We start from the raw sequence: 25,741 nt of genomic DNA, 5'->3' as shown, positions 1-25,741 counted from the left end.
AGAAAACTAACAAAGCAAATGGATTGAGAGAATTCTGTTTTATTTTCCACGCAGCTTTATTTACCTTCCTCAATAAAAATAAAACCTAAACTGTGAAAAACTTGTTTCAGGTCACTAATAAATATGTATAAATTCAATGGAATTGGGATTTTAAAAAGTTGCAATTTTTCATGTCTACAGAGAAAATTTCAAGCAGAATTCACGCACAATTCCCGGAGCCAATAATTCACGCATAATTCCCGGAATTCAAGAAATTCCCGGTGAGTAGCCACCCTGTTAGTAGAAGTTGTTAATGTGACAAAACCCGACCTGTTCCACACTCCCTTCTCAGGATTAAACAAGGACAACAATATAATTTGCCACTGGAAGAATATTCAGTTAATAATTTACAGAGTTGTAGTAACTCGTTTGAAAATGCTCTGTGTATGATTTCGTTTTAGTTTTTAATTCAGTTAGAATATGTGTTGGTTTGTTGTATTTTCTGCAAAGTTGAATGAACTAAAGGCTTTCGTCCTCAGCCGGTCGATCATACAACACTCGCAACATTCGCTTCTTGTCCTGCCACTGCATGCCTTGAAACTTTGGGGTTGGTGGAACAGGTGGATGTGAGCTGTTCCCTCGGAAGCTATTTCCCAGCGTTTAGCCAAGGCATTTAGCAGACGCTTAGACTGTAGAAGATTTTTCCAGTTCGTTATGAATGACAGACGCAATTTTACAATGAGATTAGGAAACTATAGACTTACTACACTCAAAACCATCACTACGACGCAATTAAAATTTAGCACATAGCTCGAAGGAAAACGAATTCGCTATGTCTCTCGTAGGGAACAGCTAGAGAGTTCAGCTTCCGCGGCACCATGAGGATCTTTTATCTTCGTACGTGGTCGGAAATACTCGGCTTCAGACAGTAAGAGACCATGGTAGAGCATGGGGTGAGAACCATGATGCGTTGGGGGTAGATGACGTCAACAAACGTCCAGCCACGGTGAAAGATTTTCTTCAGTGTTACTTTTGGAAACGTTGATTTCGAGAGAAAAGTGTTCTTATTATGTTAATATAAATAATTTAAATAGCCCAAAAGCGCAGTAAGTAGGAGGGAACAGCCTGTTCCCTCTGTTCCATGGAGGGACCGCCACTGGTCAGAACATCGGCATAATGAGACATGCATCTTGAATTATGTTATCATTTACAGGCATCGCTAATTTATTCAATTACAACATTTTTGGGGTTACATCAGATAATTTCAGGAGACCACTCTGCAACTGTCGCTAGAGGGTATATGGCATATGTTCCCAAACCCAAGAAAATAGACGACACGATAAAATACAACATAAAACACAAATCACAGGAGCGAAATAATCGTAGAAAGTTGATTAAATCGTTCCTGACCGTCGGTTAAAGTGTGAAGTTTGAGGAGACCTTCAACCAATATCTGTAGTGTCCGGAGGAATTCCGGATCCTGGAAGTAGCGTAATAGCCGTTGGATGCGGGTTAGGGCAACAGATTGTTGTCCTAAATCTTCCACCATCTGTATATCTTCAGGAGGAACGCTTCTCACTGATGATCGCTGTTGAGTTGGCTGCTGGGCTGTTGGCAGGCACGGCTGTACTGGAACTTCGGTCCCCTTTGACCGAGTTGAGGAATTTAATGGGGCAGCTGACGTAGGCTGCTTCGTAACTTCTGCTACTGGCTTCGTTGAAGGAGGAATGGAGGTAGCTGGAATGGAAGGCGTTGATTGGACGTCCTTCCTCCGCTGGCGAGTTGCAGCTGGAAGGTCGCGGCGTTGTTGGGTGCGACGCAACGCTGCGAGTTTTTGATACAAGGGACACCCCTTGTAATTTGCAGTATGCGTGCCAAAACAATTGGCACATTTCGCTGGTATTTTCAGGGAACGTCGAGGACATTCGTCAATCAGATGTTCCCCGGCTCATTTCACGCATCTAGGTTTGGCCTCACAGAATCTGCTCCCGTGCCCAAACCGTTGGCATTTATGGCATTGAAGAATGTCCTGGGGTCGACGTTTCTCCACCTTGATGGAAAAGCCAGCAAGGGAGTCCAATTTTAGTATTTCGTGGGCAGAACGATCGTTTTGCCCTGGACGAGGATCTCTGTATTTTAATTCGACAAGGAAAAGGGGGAGAAAGTGGTTGTCCCTCTCCCAATATCTAGTGTCTGCCGAAACCCTCTTTTGTGAAGTTTGCGTTCTGGAACGAAGTTGAGTAACTTGGAGTGCATAAAATCCAAGTTGTCGAAGTGCTCTTTCTATCAGTCGAGAATTGTAGTCTTCAGGAATATGTCGAATTATCACTTTAAGTGATTGGTGAGAAGTGGATCCTTGGGCGAATTGCACGGGCTCTCCCATGCTTCCATTTGCTAACCTTGTCCTAATTCTACTTGAGTATTCTTCTGTCGAACAGGAAACCTTCAAGCAGTTTCCTCTATATGAGAAGGTATATTGACCCTGTGGAACGAAGTTGCTTATCCTCTCTGCAATACTTCCGGGGTAGTCGGAGTAGATCAAAATTGGAGGCGGCTTCTCCCAGCGACGAAGGGGAACAGCAGGCTGTTTCGAATGTAAAGGCACAGAGGCATTGCTCCTGCCAGACGAACTCCTAGCTGACGACGAAGTCGTTTCCAGCGATTCCCGGCGACGCTTCGCCCTTAGATCGGGCGTCGAAGGGAGCGACGTACGAGACATCCTGTCTCAGTAGGTCCGAGGCTGGGAATGGGTCCCCTCTGTTGCACACGTCGCTTAAGAACACGCCACACATTCTCAATGGGCGAGAGGTCGGGACTCGATGGTGGCCATGGCAGAGTTCGCACGTGATGGCGAGTCAACCATTCTCTTGTCAGCCGCACTGTATGAGGCCTGGCATTGTCGTGTTGAAAGATGAGACGCCGCCTGTGGAACAGGTGCCTTCGCACTGTGGGAAGATGCCGCTCCAGTATGCGTGTATAGGCGTGTGCATTCACAATGCCCTCACAGACGTGTAGTGGGCCAACCCCAGATGCCGTCATGCATCCCCATACCATCACTGACGCAGGTTTCTGTACCCGACGTGCATAACATTTTGCTTCATTCTGTTCCTCCTTCCGACAAATGACTGTTTTCCGTATTTTCCCGTACACAACATTGAAAATGGATTCGTCCGTCCACAAAACCCTGTTCCACTGCCGAAATATCCATCCCCGGTACATTCATGCCCACCGTAGTCGATTGCCTTTGTTCAACATGGAAAGGAAGGGTTTACGTTTCGCCTTGTACACTCGGTAACCGCATCGCTGTAGGTAACGGCGAATGGTTCTGGTTGACACTTCAATGTGAAAGCGTTCTCGAGTCCACAGTCGTAATTCGGCCACAGAAACATGATTGTTGGTCTGGATATAGCCCCTAAATATCCGTAGGTCACGCACGCTCAGCAGGCGTTTTCGACCGGGGGGCCTTACCTGGCTCTGTAGTACCCGTATTTTGGTGGTGTTTGATGATGCAGTGGACGGTTGACTTGGGTAAGTTCAGTTGGCGCCCTATTTCCCGTTCACTGAGTCCATCCCGTTGCAACTCCACCACTCTTCTCCTCACGGTGTTGTCAATAGGTTTGCCCCTGGCCATGGTGATGATGCACTGCGGTTCCTCGGTGTACAGCACGCGCTTATATACGGCGGACTCCCTTATCGTGTCCGTGACGTCATGCTTCCGTCGAATGCGCCACTATCTGGAATTTCCGTATGGGTCTGGTGCCTGGTCGAAGTTTAATGTCACGCGTATAGTTCCCCGTTTCCGTTCTTTACGTGACCTTGGGTGCAACATGCTGGGATCACGATTCTTGCCTGCTCACACGCCTCCTCTTACACACATGCGTCACTTCTGCAGGTCACCCATTCCACCGTCTATGCCTCTGTGCATTTAATCACGTATTCCTTTCTGGTCGAACTTCATTGTCACCAAGGTTGTAATTGTTACATTTACAAAATCACAAATTACTTTGCACCTCATGTCCCAAGTGAAAGTAAAGTACTACCTGGGTTTTGCACCACCCATGAAGGCGTATAGGGGTGTGGAGTTAGGGCTCAACACTTTCTTGATCATGGCCGAAGGTGGGGGTGATGTCATCAGCACCACGACTCTGGCCGCCTTTACCACCCATAGTTTCCTGCAGATACCCACTTTATAGGATGCTGGGTGGATGCTATTTAGTATGCAAGTGTGTTTCCTCTTGTAGTGAGCCCAAGCATGCTTATCTTTATTCATTCCCAAGATATGAGCACTTAAAAGTTACCTGTTTATGCAAAATGAAATTTTCAACAAAAACCCTCATATAACATGGAAAATCTTAGTTCAGCAAAATTGTTTCACAGGTGTTGGTTTTGTAGCAAATCAAAGCAATGTACCAAATATGTGATATTAAGTTAATAAATCAAAATTCTCAGTTATCATTCTTTATTAACAACTTTTACATACCTCATTCAAGAAACAGGCAGGAAATTTTAATTATGAGGTTTACATTGTGTGACCTTTCACACAAAAATCTCAAAAACTCATGGAACCATTTACTTTTTGCTTTAACTTTTTGAACCAATTCCTTTCCCCTTTTACATTTATTGGGTTAGATTCAGGCGCGGAGCGTCCATGTAAGCCGTGTAAGCCGGGCTTACACTTTATTAGTTCTAGTAAAATGTATGTAATTATATGGCAAAATTCGTAAAAACTTCAAAGTTCATCTCGGCCCGATACCAGTCTTCGAGATCCTGTTTGTTAGATTGCAACACTTCAGCACCAGATGGCACATGAGAACTCCCGCCTTTTGCTTTGGGAAAGTTGTAAGCCGTCTGAATGTTGCCTTACAAATTTCTGACCGCGAAGGAGCAGTGCCTACCGTCACCCACCGTATCTGGAAGGAGAAGAGCGAGGAATATAGAGAGAAGAGCGCGTCGAAACCCTAGGTGTGTAAACCTACGGGCAGAGGCTTACAGCAGCGTTGCAAACCTCATGTTTAGAAAAAGTGTTGTTCATGGACGTCCGCAGTATTTCTTTCCACCAGGGAGGATTAAGCAAAGTATTTCTTTTTCAGGGATTGGGGTAAACTAGGTATATTTCCCTTCTCAAAATATACTAATTCAATTTGAAGTTAACATTTTTTTGCAACGCCCTTACAATAATTAACAATTTGATGTGACTGAAATGAAATTGTATGTGTGAAAATGGTTGACATTCTTATTTTAGGAAGTGTCTTCTTGCCTTGCCCCTTCTGGACATCCATGGTGTCGTTTAAACTCCGAAATTATACTACATACTACTAAATTGTTCTGGGATTTTCATATTATAAATATTAATTTATAACAAAAACAAATATAAATTCGAATGGTTCAACCAACGGCATGGGTTCCACGTTATGTGAAAAGTTTGAGAAAATTCAACCAGAACGAAAAGTGGCCCTGTTGTTTTATTTATATCTCCAACTTACAAACGACTTTTTAAACTTGTGCGAGATTTAGCACCATTATGCTTGGGTTGGCTTCACTGAATACACGCCAGCGAGACACAGGTCGTACAAGAGGAGGGGCTCCAGCGTTGTCGGCTATGAATGGTTGACTGCAAAGGAAATTTGAGCCGGTGGTGCTTCAAGAAGGTTTTTTTTTCCAGGAACAGGGAATTCTGAAGCAAAAAACTAACATGAAGGGAGAAAAGAAGAAACCTAGAAATGAGCGGGATACGGGAAAATTAGATACACATTGATGTGCTAAATTCTTGTTGTTTCTGTTTTTCGCTTGTAGGAGAGCATAAACATTAGACATATTAAGATCTCTGTTTTCCGTTTATGTATGAACTCAGCTGGTAATAATTGAGCTAAAAAGTGAAATAAATAAGTAAATAAATAAATAAATGTTAATGAAAACTGAAGATTGAAGCAATTTTACAAATTTCATGTCAAATGTGAACCAAATGTTATTAATTACATAGACCGTGACTCAAACACTCTTCGAACAACGTACGAAAAGCCTGTTTATGATCTTTTAGGTGCTAGATTTGCTTTTACAGTATCCTAAGAAAGCACTTACATGTCCTTTGATAGAAATTTCTGGATATATCCCTACAATTTGTGAGCATTTCTTTTATATTTTATATTGCATTTTTTTTTTTACTAAATATAGAGGATTTTAAGGCAAGAGAGGGAATTTATTTATATCCGAAAGGGATATTCCCTTCACAGTCCGAAAGATCACTGCTTTGAGCAGTGACCGATTTTGGATCTGGTTTCTTTTTGTTTCCCCCTTCTTGCTCTGTGTTTGTTAAAGTCTCGAGGTATTGCTTTTGCGAATTCCATCTATTGAAAAGCAGAATGTCGTCCCTGTGCTGTGGTGTGATACAGTAGTGAAGTGAATTATGGAATAAAATGAGTATGATTGTGCGGTGGGGTGGAGAACTTGTTGAAGACGCCGTTGTCCAGCAAGGATTTTGCTGCCAAGAAGAAACTTGTGGACATAGGTAGGCCCACCCCTTCCTTCTCTAGCAGACATAGTAACAGAAACGAAAAATAAAGTGCGCCGATTTTGCGATTCATGATACGGAGCTGATACTTGGTTATGCGGTTGTAAAAAGTATTCAGCACTTCTCTGTTTCCTTTTGTTTTCGTTTGTTTATTATTATTATTGTTATTATTCATTTTATCTAACTTTGCATATTTTTTATCGATACGTTACTCATTGTGATAGGAATAACACTGACTTAATTATCAGATATCCAGAATTTTTGATTTGGTGAAAAATTCCAGGGAAGTGTTCTGAAAAAATTGGGGGGGGGGGTCGATGTGTGTGGATAAATCACTAACCATGTCAGCCCAAAAATAAGCACAACGGGAAATAACCTTCATCATGCTAGGCTTACACTGTTGGAAAGGTCACGCTCCGCCACTGGTTAGATTACTGATTAATTGTGCTTCATTTATTTATCAACTAAAATAACCTGTGGCACAATAGCCCTTGAGGGCCAGGCAGGACCGTATCAAGGTTTATGGAGGCCCCTGGGCAAAATGTTTTGTGCCCCACCCCCATTTTTTTATTATTTTTTACTAGGAGCTTTATTAACTCAATATGTTAACCACCGATTTTCAGCAGTTGAAATGGTAGACCTGATTTTAGAGTCAGCAGTCATTCACAATCGAACATATCACAGATAGGTTTGCAGGGAGAATAGCGCAGTAAAATAAAGTTACAGGACGAAAATTATAGCGCTATAGCAGCAGTAAAATTCTACATCTAAATATATACAGTATATTATGAACACCATAACTACAATATATAGTAAATACTAAGGGGCTTCAGAGGGAAACAGAGAACTGAGCAGTAGACTGTAGTTACGTACATAATTTATTATAAGTGATATTATTTACAATTAAGAGTAACCATGTCACTACATATCCATGGTCCATCTACTGGACAATTACCGACAGGTTCATTGCGGAAATTGTAGTAACTACACTTTCTTCAAGAAAATTCCCAATGGCTTAACACTTATAGTAGACACACTTTTCTTGCCTTCTTCGCCGAAAATTCATCTACTATAGAATCATCAAAGTCCAATTCACGAAGAAGTTCATGTTCAGTGTTTAATAAAAAGAGATTGGATAAGCGATCCTGTCCCATGGCCTGTTTTTCACTAATTTCATTTTTGAGAAACATCAGTTTGTTACCATTAAGACCAAATACATTCTAAAGAGAATTTCGACATTGGGAAATGTACTGCAGAACGGGACCTTACATACAATATTATACATAGACAGTTCCATTGGGATGTCTTCCTGATGTTTGACATTGCTACTGCGTACTAGGTATGCAAACTGTATCAGATCATTCTCTAGCGAGGGTTCCAGATCCTCCTCGTAAATGCTCACAAGCTCGCGAGCTGCAGATGTAATTTGTGATGGAGTTGCCACTGCAAGTTCATTTAGAATACTGAACCTCTTTGCAACAGTTTCATAGGGAAAAATCCTGTCTGCGAGTGATGAGGTGATTTGATCAGTCACTGGTAGAAAACTTTCCACTCTGAAATGTTCACTGGGCAAGAGGTGGATTTGAGGTTCATTTTCATAGTCAAGAGGATTCAGTCGGACGTTTCTCACCCGCTGACGTGAGTGTTCCTTATTGTACTCTTCTGTGCAACTTCTCTTTCTGGCTATCTCCTCATATTCAGAAAACTAGTTCCTTTTTTATTGTACAAACTTCTTTAAAGATCTCAAAATGTCAATGGCAGACTGAAGACCTAACCTTGGATCCTGGAGTGTTTTGCTCGTAGCATCAAATCTCTCTAAAATGTCCAGAAGACGGCTAACAATGCCATTTCCAGGGACGATATCTGCCGTGAGAGTCAATTCGCTTCACTTCTTACAATACCCTTCTCTTCTTTGCCATTACCTATTTCAACAAGAGCTTCCCTAAATTTTTCATAACCTTGGACTATGGCTTTTGTGGCATCTGCTCTACATTCACCGAGTGTCACTTATCCACCAATGTTTGATAAGTGAGATGATGCTGTGAAGAACACATAAAGCCGTTGTACAAAATCGAAGAAATGAACAGCTGCAGGACATGCATTAGCCACTGCTTTCCCCACCAGATTCAAAGAGTGGGCACAACATGGTACTAGCTCTACTAGTTTATTTTTATTTCTTGACGAGAGCTTGCATGCCTTTATACTTTCCACACATATTCGCAGCATTATCATACAATTGGCGACGACAGTCACGTATATCAATCTTATAATGGTCTAGAAATTCCAATAACGCATTAGCAATAGCAGACCCAGTATGACCACAATTTGGTAAGAAGGTCAGAAACCTTTCTTTTGGAGATAACCCTTCCATATAGCGCACAACTATAGTCAGCTGTTCGATGTATGACTCATCTCATTTTTTTGGTGGAGGCCCTTCACATCTTCCTTTTGGTGGGGGCCCCGGGGCAATTGCCCTGGCCCTGGGGTCAGGAGTAGATACTTACCAATTGCTGGACTCACTCTCACTAGCCTCAGCAGATGTGGGAGATGATTCAACCACTTACGAGGTGACGTGTGATCAGCATGACAAACCTCCAGTCATTGTTGCACCTTTGCGTGGCCAGGTTAAATTACTCATTCCTAGCTCCCTAATTTAATCAGGATGGTCCCATACACTGGCTGAAATCTCAGGAGAGATGTTGTAAAACTTTTCTCCAGGAGAGTCGAACCAGCACACATCCAGTTGCTCGAGACCTAAGCCTGATGCCTTAATCCACGTGGTCACATAGCCGGACTTATTTATGAAATCAAATATGAAAAAGATCTTTGCTTTTTTCTAATTTGAAATGAAGAATGACAAATTCCAAAGGAGGAGGGGGGGCTGGAATTTATCCTCCCTTATGACGTTCACAGTTGGCATATTTAAAATATTAAAGAAGTTCTGGTTGTTCATAAAAAATGCAAATTTTACCACACCTGGCATGAAGATAACAACTCCCACTAAGCAGTGTGTCCAGTTCACATAGTTTATTGCCAGATTGGAAACATATGCTTTGGCACTTTTGCAACAGACAGTTGCAAGTCCATAAGCTTACAGCCTTGACTGTTGTATGAAATCAGGATGCTAAATGCATACTCCATCTTAACGTTAGACAGTATTCATCAGATGAAGTGCAACCTGATAAGTTTAGGATAAGGCAAAGATAAAGATGTCAACATTTTTTAAATATATTTTGAAGCAAATAGAGTCATTGATAATTTACATAACATTTTCGTTGCCGACAGTTTTTATCTAGTTACTCCTACATGTTTACCCAGAGCGTTACTTGAATTAAGATTTTCCCGTATTTGTTCATCTTTATAGTTCTTTTCATTCTTGGTGTTGTTTGAAGTTCAGGAACAATTTTCAGGAAAAGCTGGCAACATTTCACTCTAAGCACTCCAGCAGAGTGTCGTCACATGAAAGGAATTTCCCTTGGTGCTGGGAAATTTGAAGAGAGCTCACAGTTCATTCTTTTTGGAAATTGCAGAACTAGTCTTCTTTCTTTCGAAGTGTAAACAAGTAAAACGAACCATCATTTTCAATGTCAAACTGTTAAAATTATTGTAATACATGGTTAGCTAAAATTTAATGTTAAATGTTATCATGAAAATTCCATGTCTATGAACATGGGTGAAAAGAATACAGTGGAACGTCGATTTTACATGGTTTCAGTGGAACAAGGTAAAATAACATAAAATGTTGGAAAATGTAAAATATGGGGAAATTTTACATCTTGCTGAATTGGAACCATGAAAGTTTGAAAGTATAATGCTGGAAAATTTAAAATATAGCTAAAAATTGAACACAATATCAGGTTAAATACGGAGAAACTAGTACTCACTTTTATCTGCGAAGCTTTTTTTTCTTTTTCAATTAATTTCAGTGGCATAGGCACCGACTCCATGGGGCTTGGGGGGTCTCGAGCCCCCCCAATGTTAACGATGTGGGGGCAGAGCCCCCAAATAATTTTTAAGAGTATCTAATGTATTATTTTGCTTCTCTTGTAAAGTTTACTCTGAATTGTGCCACATGAACTTAACTTTCAATACACATTTGAAATGTTCTAGACCATCAACTTTGAGGAGCTGAGAACGCTAAACCATCAACTTTGGGGGGGCTATGACCAGAGACAGCAAAACACATGACTTATTGCTATATACTAAGTATGTAATTATGAGTATTATTAAAATGTTTACTAAAAATAGTTTCAAAAGATGATGTGCATGAACTAGGATAGTTGATGGGACGTTCGGGCTACAAATGGCTCTCACATGACATTCAGAACGAGATCATTGATATATTAGGGAGATCTGTTTTGCGCTCCGTGGTAGCAGATATTAGAAGTCGGGAATATTTTGCTATTATGGTTGACGAAACTTGTGACATATCCATCCATGGACAATTAATATTCTGCATTCGAACTGTGAATAAAAATGTTGATATTTTTGAGGAATTCATGGGCTTTTATGAGATTCCGAACACTGAGGACAAAACTTAAAAAAGGGAGAGAGTGAGTCATTCATTAATTTATTTCAGTGATCAGAGCCCCCACAATAATTTTGACAAGACGGCGCCCCAGTTCAGTGGCCACTGCCACCATCCTCGTTGGAACTTGCTGTACTGTTGCTTGGCGTGCGTCTTTTGTTTGTAGTTCTCTGGCTGCCGCTAGGTGCGCTGTTGTTAACTGTGCGTCTGGGTTTTTGTAGTCTGCTATTTCCAGGTGATAACTGTTGTAGTAGGGGAATCCAAGTGTGATGCACTTGCCTGCTATCCATGTTTAGCTCGTGCAGGAAGTGAATTATGGTGTGCGTTTCCTTGATTTTGGTGTCTACGAGCGTGTGGGCAACGCATGCCACAATGCACTTCCCGCACCAGCTAAACATCGATAGCAGGCAAGCGCATTACACTTGAATTCCCCTACTACAACAGTTATCGCCCGGAAATAGCAGACTACACAAACCCAGACGCACAGTTAACAACAGTGCACCTAGCGGCAGCCAGAGAACTACAAACAAAAGACGCACGCCAAGCAACAGTACAGCAAGTTCCAACGAGGATGGTGGCAGTGGCCACTGAAATTAATTGAAAAAGTAAAAAAACAGCTTCGCAGATAAAAAGTGAGTACTAGTTTCTCCGTATTTATATACTACCGCGTCTCTCTCTTCCATATTATGAATATCAAGTTACTTAAAAAAAAAATCCCAAGATGCGAATGAGAATGAGCTAACCCCATCCTACACTTTTGCTTTTCAATTAAAACACTCAATTATGATGAGACAACCAAGGCTTATGGTCCGGCCAAACAGTCCTCCCATCTTGGAATTTGCACTTTGAGCAATGACCATAACTATGTAAATGAACATAGTACCTTAGCATCTATCACCTTTACGAATGATAAGTGTGCTGTGCACTTGTTATATACGAGGTCTGTCAATAAAGTAATGAGACTGTTTCAAAATTCGTGTGCATGCATGTTCAACCAACAAATCAACTTTGTCCTTTATATTTCCCTTCAGAGCCACATACCTATGGAGATGATGTTCCCGAAATTCATAGCAGCACTGGAAGTCTGTAATTGGAGTCACCTTTAGTTGGTTGTTCCCAATCTTATCAATGTTGTCCGCTGTCCCAAAAAGGCATTGTTTGAGGTTGATCCTTAATTTTGTAAAAGGAAAAAAGCCAGAGACACCCATATCAGGTATATAGGGGCTGAGAAACCACAGGAATATGCTTTTAGCCAAAAATTCATTCATAGAGATCATCTTCCAGCAAGGGGCATTGTCATGGTGAATCATCCAAGTGTTGGCAATGCCCAATTCCTGATGGCTCAAATTCAAATCATCACCTATCATTCTTACGGTCAATGGATGGTCAGACAACACAAGATCTTTCACACTTTCCATATTTTCATCACTTTTCGAAGTTGAAGGTTGTCCAGCATGATGTTGATCTTTGAACAGATTAACAGCCTTTCAAAAATTCCTTGCAGCTCTTGAACACCTGTAACCTCGACAAAACATGAACCAATCTGCCTGTTTAATTTTTTCAAACATTTGCTTGGCATTTTCCAAGATCTTCACACAAAGCCAAATTGCACTCTTCCATTTACAAGATGCATAAGAAAGAACCGCTTCAGGAGAAACCACACTATCAATGACTTCTTGGCGCAAGCGACATACAATGTGTGCCAGGGGTACAAGGTTAGAATCCCAGCCTGGGCATGGGCGTTATTTGCGAGTGTCCCTTCATCAATTTCATCATATCATCACTAGAGGTATGCAAACTTAGTTTTTGACAAAAACACGAAATATGAAATAACATGCTGTAATGTTCATATTTCATGTTTCTGAAAGGTGTGAGGTGCATTTTTCTACCCTGTTTTGTCACGAAATAATGCGAAATGAACTGCAAAATGCGAAATATACTCTTAAACACTAAATTTACCGTTTATGTACAGACGTGACACTTTCTGAAGTCGGAAGTATCCTGTGACTTATGCAATTCACGGAAAATTGATTAATTCTGCTGTAAATATTTGAGAACCAAAAAAAGGACCCCTTTACACAGGAATAAACTTAATACTCTGGTAACTACATAAATAAATGTGCTATTAGAAGGGGTAAGTTTATTTTATGTAATAAATCAAATTTTGGATTATATTCACAATTTTAAAACCAAAATGTAATTTTATATAGCACTTTTGATGTGCTTATTCACCACTATAACACCGAAATTTTATTTTATTTACCGCTTTTGAACCCGAAATCGACTGTTTTTGTACTGAAATTTTGCTTTTTTATTTACCAAAAATATGTGCCTCTAATCATCACTCATCCTCATCATCGTAATTGGCCAAATGTGGCAGAAAAGTGAAATAAAATAACCTAACTCAGTCAATAAATAATCCCTGTAACTCCTTTTCTCAGCAGCCCTACCTGATGGCATAGTGGTAACGTTGTCGCATTGTAATCACGGGATCCCATGTTCAATACCCAGTGGAAGCACATGACACAGTGGTTCGAATCCCAATTCAAACTGTAGGTTCAGTCCCGATTAGCCTCTCTGTGCATACAGTCTGTGCCGGGTATACACATTTTGGGCCCTCCCGCGAAATATTCCTAAAGGCTCCTTCTATATAAAATACACACACTGTGGCTCAGTAACGCGTCTGACTACCATGCTAAAGGTCCCGGGTTCGATCCCCGGCTGGTTCAAATGTGGGAACTTTTCTAACATTGGAAGCGGGCCTGGCACCCACCCAGCATCGAATAACATGGGTACCTGGGGGAAAACCTGGAGGGTAAAGGGGTCAGGGGCATGATGCTGATCACATCACCCCCACTCACGACCGGATCAAAAAAGTGTGGGGCGTTACCCTCACACCCCCTATACGCCTTCATGGCATGGTGCTAAGCACAGGGGAGAACTTTACCTTACTTTTTTTTTACCTTTTGTGAAAGGACATGCCAAAGCTCTTGCTGTTATTCAGTTTCTTCAGTGTATGTGCGCATATGGGTGCACGCATGCCAGTAGCGTAACTAACATGCTGGCGTAAAAATATAATATATTTGGTTGAAAATATATTTTTACGCTGAGAGGAAACTTTTGTGAATTTTTGGTCTTTCTTAATTTATCATTCTTACTGCAACCCCGAAGCTCGTGCGGGGAACGCGGGGGTGTTATTTACACCACTGATGCATGCGTATGTGTGTGTGTACATACAAAGAGCCAAAATGGGGGCCACGGTCCCCCTGGAAAATGAAGGTCCACCTACACACACAATTTCATTTCAGTCACAGTAATTTGGGCATTGAAGGAAGATGATAATTCCAGACTGAAGCAATGTTTTTGAGGAGGCATCACTATTATGGTGGAAAATATGCCTCCCTTGCCCCCTGCCTTAAAAAAATTACCTTGCTTGCCCCTCCATGGAAAAAAACCTGTGGACCTCCTTGTCCTCCTAGTTCCACACCACACATTTAGAGAAGACACACTTGCAGTTAGAAAGAACTTAATGTTTCGTTTCTGGTATGGACTATTAAACAGAAGCTATTGAACGAAAACTATTGCATTTTAGCCAACTTAAAATTAATAACAAATCCTTTCACCTTACAATGGTCTTTTCTTATTTGTTCTGCGGTGCTGGACAGATTACTACGTTTATTATTTTACATTTAAATACTTGAATATGAAAAGGGGATGGCAAAGGCCCCCCTAAAAGCTTTGTGGGTTGTAGATCCAGCATTGTATAAAATGGACTTAAAGCAACAAATTGAAGCTCAGCCTGGAATTTATAAATTTGTAAACCCAAAAAAAAGTAACTACAAATATATGTGTGACAACTTGTTTATTTTCCTCTGTTTCAACGATAGATGAAGTTTTTATGGCAATTATAATACAATTTGAAGTCTTTTTTGTTAATTCTACAAATTACAGGACACGTAACAATAAAAGGTGCAACATAGTCATACAAGATATATATGAGATTCATACCGTTGAGTTTGTCAGCTTTGTTGTTACACAGATCAGTACAAACTCTAAGAAAAAAAAAAGAAAATAGTTTCTACTACTTGAATCAATCTCATATTTCTTAGTTTCTTTCAAATTAACAAAGCTGAGCAGATTACAACCAGCATTAAATAAGGCAATGAGAAGAATCTCCATGTTACATGCTGCTATACAACTATCTTTGAAAAAAATTATCTCTGTACAGTCTTTGGTAATCCAGCAATCTAATTGCTATTTTTTCTTCTTCTGTGTGACCCCCGCCACAATATTTTTCTGTACATGTTCTTGCATCCAGAGCTAACTGGATCTTTTAAATACTTTTTACTACTTTTACATATATGCGCACATTTTCTCTGCTCCACACACTCTTTAAGTTTTTACTCGCATACACACACTCGTCACTTTAGCACTGTTTCACACCTCAACATGCACACTGTAATAACAAGCTCTTCTACCAACATTTTGCAGAGTATGTACAGTGGGATGCATAAGTATTGCCAAACAAACTGTCCATGTTAATGCTCTTTCTTGTACGCAACGAGAGGGCCAAGCTCTGCACGGGCAGATGTAAAAATCCATCCCTCACATCTGTACGTACAATGCAGGTCAAAAATTAATGAAAATAGTTGAGACAATTTTACAAGCAATACTTGCGCATCCTACTATTCCAGAACTCACTGCCTTAAATACTACCAATTAATTACAAAGTACTCGATTAGCTAGACATGAAATTGATAAGACACGTTCCTTGCAGATTATAAGAATTGTATTAGTTGACTAGATTATTCCTTAAGTGCAATAGCCATTAAACTCTCATGCAATTGCAACATAAAAAGAAAAAAAATGTCTTATAATTTACAAAAAGATATGCAACCAGGATTTCCACTGCCTTTGTATTCTCACCAACACAACTTCAACGATCAACATTTTCAACTGTAACGGACCTGGTGTTCCACATATGGTTTCCACTGTTGCACTGTATCTCACCTGCAACAAAATTTTCCCATGCTAACGTGACCCTTTCTTTCTGCTTACTTTATACTCATTTCAACAGGCATGCAAACGAAACTGCCACCTGTGTCCACAGTGTCAGAAGGTGAGAAGACTATGATGTGGGAAAAATATAAATTCTGGGAACATGAAAGTTCTGATATATACAGGGCATGCATAAAGTCCATCCCTCATTGCAAACCTTTGTACCTTCAGAAGATTTTACGGTGGAGGAGTGAAATTTATGGCAAAGTGAGGGAAAACCATTGAACTGTATATATAACTGGAAAGCTTGCTGCAACACTGATCAGCCACAAAAAGTGAGGCAACATCTGCAATTAGTTCCTCCTGGGAAGAAAGCATGGTGGTCCCAGAAGGTATCGTGTATTTTCTCACATTTTTGCTTTGCTATAGAACTAAAAGAAATATAATTTAGTCATATTTATACATTAATAGTTGTCATGTGTTGTCGAACAATTTATTGAAATATTACATTTTAATTATACTTTCTTTTCACGCATTTGCAAAATTTGCGATAGTTTGATGCTGTAAGCTGGAAGAAAAAATGAGCAGACATTTGCCTGTAGTGTTGCATTCATAAATAAATAAATATTGTTCCGTGTATTAAAACTACATTTCTATTCTATCCAATATATCTTCTTCAACCCAATCGTGCTCACCTTGCCACTCTGGCATCAACACTAAAATTGTCGCAAGTTGCAACACGATGAGGACAGCAGCTACAGAATCCTCAGTATTAATAAACTTTTTCCAATAAGCTCTTAGAAATACAGCAATGTTGTTATTTTAATATTTAAGCTCGTGGTTTTTTAATGTAGGTGAGGTACTACTTGTTTAATGTTCCCTCATTAATTATACTGTGCTTTTAGTAAATAATCAGTCATAAAAATATATTTGCCACCATAGAAAAATTTGTCTGCCTCAATTTTTCTTCCCTGGCATAACTAAGCGAGAGAATGGCTTTACTTTTCCACCGTAAAGCAGTCCTTACAGTTATATATACAGTTCAATGGGGAAAACTCACCAAGGTTATTTAGATTCAGGTCCTATTGATGGGATATCAGTAGGACTGAGCCGATGATGATGTATCGGTATCAGAAAGTATTGGTTGGAATTCATCTGCTGATACATTTCTGGCATTTTGGTCTTTCAAGGGGTCTGCAAAAATGCCACGAGACACTTTCTAATTATTCTAGAAATTATGCAAAATTCAAACTTTTTTTTTGCACTAATTTTGCAGGGAAAACTATATTTTGCGATTACATCTATTTTAATATTCTGATGCAATTCTTGAATATATTAAAGTAAATTTCTTTGTAAAACTGATGCATATAATTGAAGAAAATTTACACACCAATATTGATCAATATTTTGAGGAAATTTTAATTATTGTAATTTTCAAGTATCGGTATCGGTAGGAATCGGTAAGAGTATCAGCATCAGTTTTGGCTCAGCCCTAGATATTAGTGAAACAGGAACTGGTTCAGGCATCGCACCAATAGACTTCTGGAGCACCACGACAAACCTCATGATACTAACGAAAGCACTTAGGGAACGATCAGTGGCCTTAACTCGATTAACGCATTAAACTCGTGCGACTTTCGGAACGACCCCATTCTGGAGAATTAAAAGCTTTCAAGACATAGAATCCACATGCGGAACATCAAGTGCGCTACAATTTCAGATAGCAAATATCCATCTATTTAATGGTGACTTTAGGTGTGTGTCTACTCGCTAGAGAGGTGCCAATTAATCTATGATTACTTAGATTAAATCGAAAGCAACCTACAAGCAGGAAATTTTGCATTAACAGCTTAATTGGAAACATTTTGTGAAGGCATCAGAACAAATTAACATACTCTTGCCACATCCTTATTACAATATTATATGCATGTACATATATATACATAAGTATGTACAATATCATACACATTTTTTGCAAAAAAACATAGGTATCATCACACAAGCAGGATTCTTACAGTCCTCTAAAACGAATCTCGAAATTCTATAAATACTCTTTACGGTAACGAAATTTCTACTTCAGTCATTTTTGTTGCCAACCTATGTGGTAGGAAAAACAATCATGCTTTAACAAGGATTCAAACCCAGGACTGTTTCACTTATAGCACATTACACTAACCACTGTACCACACGGGCCCTTGATGTTGGAATTTACAATTATATAAGTACACGTGGAATTCACTCAACTAGGAAGATATTTCTTACCAACGCCAACAAGTGTGATGGTACCAAGTGCAAAATGAACTTGCTCCTTAGAAAATTAAAATGTACAAAGATTATTTGGTAAATGTTGTACTTTTCCCTTTCAAACTGCAATCAAAAGACAGTAAAAATATCAGTAAGCAAAGATAAATACTCTGATCGCATTTTCAGTAACTCATGAGTGATCATTCTGATATCAGCTGGCTACACAACAAACTCAAAATCAGAATGTGCTTTCATAATAAATAGCTAAATGTGCATAATTTAAATTACAGAAGAAAATGTCAAAACTACCATCATTCTTTCCAAAAACATTTTCAGCACCAACTTATTAAATTACCAAGGTGAGTAAAAACAGGTGAACCTATCAGGAACTTTGCATGTTTGAATGTTCATTTTTTTGCAGACAGGGATTACTGTGCCAATTATGAACGCCAAAAGTCATTTTCATGTATGCACAAACTGCATTTTACTCAGACTTCTACATTCTTGTCTTTATAATATTAAAGTAATTGTTCATAGGAGACAGTCATTTTTTTTTCTGTACATTTCTTAATGCTTTGAAGTGTTGGCAGTACTTTCTTTATTAATAATGAATTGCTCCTTTCGTTGCTAGGAATCTCTGAATCAAATTGTACTCTTATCAACTAACAAAACCATTCATATCACATTATTTCTCGTTAGCCAATGCTAGTTCGTGAAGCTTAGTGCCACACCTGTAGACCACCTGCCTTGGTAAATTAATCAATATGCTCTTCCCTATTCTATCCATTATTTAAGCAATTACCACATGTTAATTTAGCAAGTATTTTTTAAAAAAATTCTTTAGTGCTGCATGTTGCACATTTGAAATAACAATAAAAAAAAGATATATTAAAATGATTTTCTTGACGAAAGAGTATCTAACTTGGGTCATATGTTCAAACACTATTACAAACACCAACTCTCAGGGAGCTTTCACACCCAAGCGACACAGAACACGTGTTGCTTGAGGATTTCACCAATCAAAAGCAAGCTTGTGCAGCCTGCCATGCTGTTATGTCAGTTGCAGCTTCGATCTGAAATCCTCCTTACGCCATCTGACATGCTACTGCACTTGTCTGGCATAATGCTACAAACATCAGCATCTTGATATTTAGTTTGCCCTGTAATCCAGCAGATGTCAGTTAAATCAGAGTTATTTCTCAGTCAATACGAATGTGGCATTGTACAGATTAAAACCAAGCCTATGATCTACTTTGGTACAGAACTTTTTATACAGATAATCTTTGGCCAAATTGCACCGCAGTGCAAAAGACGAAGCAGAAATTAGATACAAAAGAAGAACTGTGTTGACACATCACAGTCTGCTAACAGAATAAACTGTACAAACAACAAACCATACAAAGTAAGCATATGTAAATATATGCACACAAACCACACACACACACAGATATATGCCATACAAAAGTTACAGTTCATTATATCAACTGACGTCGTACAACAAACAAATTATTAATCAAGCCCTTCACCTTTTCAACAAATATTTACAAAAATAAATGGCAAAAGATGAAAATACTTTCTAGCATCCACAAAGCAAATATACTGTATTAGACATTTACAAAATGATACAAAAAAATGGTTTGAGAAGCAAATATATATATATAAACATGCATTTCAATCTTCCCAATAGAAGATAACAAAATAATATGGTAAGAGACAGACTGTGTATTTTCTTTTTATTAAAGTGTGTGTGTGTGTGCAAAATTATTAAAAGCCATTCTCAGTTCTATAAATAATGGAATTCGGTGATGCATACATACAGAATAGAAGATTAATTGTTTGAAACAGAAAACATCTGAGAGACACATCAATGTCCAGAATCCCATGCACAACTGGTGTAATGTTTCAATTCAAATTTACCACTGCTCCTTCTTAGCTGGATGTTCTTGCAACCATGCAATGTTGAACTACATTAATCATCTCGTCCTTTGAAAAACAGAGGAACATAACGCCAAGAATGCGGTTTTAAGTTCTGTTTAAATAACCTCCTCTGAAGAGTTGATATGATCCATATTTTTGTGTGACGTCATCAGTAGAAAATGTGTCACTAATATATTTATTTTGTGAAAGAAAGCGTAACCTCCTTGTTATTCTATGTAATATTGCGCCTTATTAGTAATTTATATCTTTTGTTTAATGTTTATTGTATTTTATGCTACATTATGGGTAATTTAATGTATCTTCATGTTTGCGAGAGTTCACTATACGAATTTGTATTTCTAAACATGTATAGATGTCAGTTTTGTTGTAGTATCCTTTTGTAGATAGTGAGTGATTCATCTGTACTTTAATCTGTGTTCTCAAAAATAGTATAAAAGCGAGGATATTGCGTAAGAATCAACACACTTTCGCCACGGATCGTCGAAGCTTTTTTAACTTAAAAAGAACTCCTCGGTCGGTGTTGTGCATACATCCTGGTATGGTAGTTCGGGGCGCAAGCTAGGCCTATGTGAACATAGGTACGCCGATAGCCATGCATTGATGATATGCACAATACTGCAACCATTCTACGTTAAATAATAAAGCTAGCCTAAGGAGTAATTTGGAAATAAAAGGCTAAAGAGCAAATATTGGCTCAGTTATCATTGCATATCTCTTGGTGTGGTAGTTCGGGGCGCAAGCTAGGTCTATGTGATCATAGGCTTGCCGATAGCCACGCATTGAGTTTATGCGTTTTAGTTGAGTCAATTCATCGACAAAGCGAAATCCTCGCCTTCGTCTCAAGTATATTTGCACTATAATTACAATAAATAAAGAATAAAACCTTTTAGTTTATACATACTGCAGTAATGTGGTTTTATTTCTCTGTGCTGTGAATATTGTCTTTGCCTAACACTATCCCTGTACCTGAGAGGAGTCTGTGTACTTCACCGAGTCTCATCGTTCAACGCTGAGTATTATTAAGTTAATATTAATAGTATAATAATACGACGCGTACATACATAAGTTAGCATAGAACGTGTCAGAGTTCTATTTGAAGTCAGGGCGACATATCTTCTAATCCTTAACATTAAAGTGGAGTCACATATCCCCAATTTGTTGACTCTTTTAAGGGTCACGCATATTTCTAAGAATGCACTATTTCCTCTCCTGTAAATTTGATAAATTGGAGTTACATCCCTCTGATTCTCACACGATGATTTGTTCATGTCAGGGAGATATCACACCAAAGCATCATGTGTGGCTTGGAAACGAGCTCTCAGTAATCAATTGAACCTTTCGAACAGAAGCGACACGACAAGCTGCACGTGTCACTTGCAGTTTGCGTGTCACTCTGACTGCCCTGTTTTCTCAATACGGTGCATCGTGTAGCCTTGTGCTCTTGTTCAAGCATGCACAGTGAATGTTTTGCTTTAGACTGACTGGGCTAGTGTTGCTTGTCGCTTCTGTGTGAAATCTCCATGTTGCGTGTTGCTTTGGTGTGACTTCTCCCTCAAAGGAAATCTCTCGAGTGGCATAATATAACCGGGACTGATCCGATACTGGTTACTGCAGGTTCAAATTTAACAAGATAGATTGATGCTTTTGTAGACACTGGTTGCACAAAATGTAAAACGGGTACTATCCTGGTGTACAAACAACCTAGGGGGATTTGAAGGAAAGGACAGAGATGAAAATTTTGTCGATACCAATAAAGGACTTATATAAAATTACTATCATGGTTCAATAACCTCCTTAATTAATGTATGCACGCAGGTGGCTACAGTGGGTTTTGCCTTAGAGAAAATAATTGTGTATTTATACTGTGTGTGTTTACGTATCTGTGTACCTGTTTATTTAGTTAAATATACAGGGTTATAAAATTAATTAATAATTAAATTAATTTAACAATAATTAATTAATATGCATGCTATTACGTAAGCACTTTTTGCATGCTTATTAGTATGTTTCTGCCTCTTAAATTCCCACACGAATATACCTTCACATTCACAAAAATTATAATAGAAAAATGACAAATCTTTTGCACAAAGTTTAATGTAGAAATTGTTGGCATTTTAATCGATAAACTGATAACCTCATACAGGCCAATACCAGCACAGTACTGACTTATCTGTCCCATCCCTGGACTTATATTTTTTTATTATTCTGATATTCTAATATTTATAATTTTGCCCTAATTAGAACACTACCACATTGTCTGGTATTTAACACAACTTTTGAGCTACTTTTTGTGTCATTTTTCTTATCAAATTAAATGACAAGCAAGCTGTCTTTTCTAAACTTAATGCTCCCAACATTGTGACTTCACAAAATCATAGAGCAATTCTGTGGACAAGAACATGCGGAAAACATGTTTTTTTCATAAACTATAAAATAGATTGCTAAATAAATTAATTTCAACTGATGTCTTTTTAAATCAACTGAAACAGCCCATACGAAAATGTGAAACACTGAAAGTGTTCAAATATACATGCATATTAATAAATAAATGTGTTAATTTTGAATACACTGTAATAAAATGTGCTTTACATAACATTATGGCATTTATATAATCTTCATACATACAGCATAAAAATTGAAACACTTTGTTTACAATGTTTCACAAACATTTTGTTCAACGAAAGTGTTTGAGTTTCTATGCTCTGAGTATTAAGATTATATATAAATAAATTTATGTATGAGAAAAATGGAGAAAATTTCAAATGTAAAGTTTAGACAAAAGTGTGGGAAATAGGAACACCACTTTTTGGCTGTAATAATAGGACCATTAATCTTTGAAATTATCTGAAAACATTTACTGCACCGTGACGATCTCTCTCGTGTTTACAAAAGCTTGTTCAAATTTTTGAACTGTTCGTAAACCTGAATGTACTAAGAAATGTATTGCAGAAAAAAAAACTTGAATCTTCCTGTCATCTCTGGTTTTTCGGGAGAAAAGATTTGTCAAGTCTTACTACAGAGGTGAAATTTTCATTGTATTTACTGTTCCTGCCAGCAACAGGCCATTTTTATACATAAGTGTAGTGTTTGAAAATGTTTTAAAAGATAAAGGAGAAAATTAAGGCATTAACAGGTCGAATAAATTGATGATCGTACCGAGAAGAGATCAGACTTGTAACTGCACAGCGTACTATGAGTATGAAGAAATCATGCTAGGCAGGCAACAGCTTCGACACTGCTCCATTTAATCCTTTAAGGTTAACTTCACATACAGCTACATTCTAAACTTCGCATTCTGATGAATATTTAGAATATTCATAAATAATTTTTAGAATATTGGGTGCCAAAATGAAAAAAGCCTGATTCAGCTTACCTCACAACTCAACGATAATTTCCTTCATTTGCATTTCAAAGACTACACTGTCCAAAATCACCTCTCCCATATCATCGCTTACATTGTTATGGTTTAAAGTCAGGTTTACACATGTGTGAAATACAATTAAATTGCTTTTCCGTGCTGTGGTGCTACCTCGGTTAAGGTACTTTTGTAAACTTATACACAATACAAGGTTTCAATACTTAAGACTTAACAAAAAAATAAATAATTATATACATATTTTCATGTCTTACACTGGAAATTTCTAGCATGTTACTGGAATGGCCTTACCAACATATACTTTAAATGTAAGGTTTTAAATATATCTATATATATAGTCTTCCACGCTCCAGTAAAAAAGAGTAACTGGTTACGCACAGCAACAAAGTCAGCAAAACATTATGAACAGTAACAAAAATAAATTAAAAGCTGTTATTTTTACAAGCAGATGTTTACATATGCAAGCAACGTAACCTGGTACAAGAGGTAAAGTTGCTTTCATAAATAATGGTAATACAGGTAAGAGAATTCTCATTCCCTTCTGGTAATAAAGCAGTGGGTTATTAAGGATACATAACACCTGTAGCTTTCTCCGCACAGCCATCGTTTACCTGGCAACCTCACCGTAAACCCTGATGGCTGCATCTTTTTTTCCAGATGCGACGCTCGCCTCAGACGCTGGTTTGAAAGGAATGCTAGATCACGCTCGACGGCAGTTTGTCGAACACTTCCGTGCGCCGACCGACACTCCCCCGCCGCCTCGACAGAGTCCCGCTCACCACTTCCGGGCAGCCGTTCAGCACCAAGAGCTCCACCAGGCTCCCGTTCTCCACCATATTGTCCGTCACTTCCGAATTGTTGGCTCTGCTGTTCGCTGCCCTGGCGTACGCAAGGCAGGTCCTTCCTTCGTGGTCAACAGCCTTCACATTAGCGTTGTGCTGTAAAAGGTGGGAATCATTAATACTTCACAGTTACTCCATGAATAATAATCTCACACATTTTTAACACTTTCTTAACTCCTGTTGTAAAATTTATTTCAGACTAGGTCAGGAGTAGACAAAACTAAAAATAATTAAGGCGCCAGTCCATTTTTGTCAGGAGCCATTTTTTGTTCTTTCAAATACAGGCTAAGAAAGCCAGGAATCCAATTAGGATAAAGCTACACATTTTGAAATACGATCTTAAAACATTGATTTAATTAATTAATACAAGAGCGATTAAAAGTTAATTAATTCTTACCATAGAGAGGCAGGGACATCGCCTGATAATGTTCGCATGAGCACGTGAATACTCATGTATGTGTCTTAAATTACGTACATATTAAATGCACACACACACACACATACGTATATTAATTCGAAAAAATACTGTTTGATATAAGAGTATATACACATTATTTACTCTGACACGACTTCTTTCACATCTGATAACTCTTTTAGATAGTTGGCAACACTGACTCCCACGGTGTTCCACGGAGGGCGTTCAACACAATTGCTGTGCGTGTTGCATAGAGCTGACAGCTAAGGGGCTGTTGGCCACTATACCCCGAAGATGTTCACTTCTCTGTGCGAACATTGCAAGCGACAATACTTCTTACATTCGGCACCAGAGTGCAGCATATACAAGGCATGTCCAGGGGGACTCGAAAAGGTCTGTGCTACATAGTTTGCAAACTTTAGCGACAATTCACTAAACCTGGTGAATTTTAAGGGGGAGAGGGACAATTTCCCCTAGGCCCTTCTTGTATTACTTCAAATATAGCGTGGTTTTGGTTTTGGGGGGAAATTGTTGAAAATAAATTGAACTGTTATTCTCACTTATTCCATTGAATATCAAGTTACAAGGGGGAGGAGTAAATCTGCATTCAGTACAATAACATTATTGTGAACACTCGTATGCGAACTGCACGCGACACCACTGCAGAGAGGCCTTCCTGAACAAGGATCAACTGGCAATCGTATGAATAATTATGCAATACATTCTAGTACACGGCTGACTCTACAATATCACTGTAAATTTTAAAATTCGGCTAGGAACAGTGATAAAAAATTGTAATGGCATGTTCATTATTCTGATTTATGACACATGTGACAACAAACACACAAACATTAACAAACACATACTATACTTGTTATTTAAAAAAAGGGGGGATTTTAGTAAACTAACTAGA

General features: G+C 38.7%; 1 protein-coding gene across 2 annotated transcripts in view; it reads right to left on the bottom strand.

Moving 5' to 3' along the window:
• Positions 1–23,988: 23,988 nt before the first annotated feature.
• CenG1A (Centaurin gamma 1A) overlaps positions 23,989–25,741 on the bottom strand; it is a 151,665-nt gene continuing 149,912 nt past the window's right edge. For both annotated transcript variants that reach the window (XM_083115816.1, XM_083115817.1), the window contains one exon: positions 23,989–24,509. In XM_083115816.1, coding sequence (XP_082971942.1) covers positions 24,267–24,509 — 243 coding nt within the window. In that variant the 3' untranslated portion in view covers positions 23,989–24,266. The remainder of the gene's footprint in view (positions 24,510–25,741) is intronic.

Source organism: Lepisma saccharinum (assembly GCF_977018435.1).
Source record: "Lepisma saccharinum chromosome 15 unlocalized genomic scaffold, izLepSacc3.1 SUPER_15_unloc_1, whole genome shotgun sequence".
Taxonomy (NCBI): Eukaryota; Metazoa; Arthropoda; class Insecta; order Zygentoma; family Lepismatidae; genus Lepisma; species Lepisma saccharinum.
The sequence above is the reverse complement of the archived record's forward strand: the minus strand, read 5'-3'. Positions and strand labels throughout refer to the sequence as shown.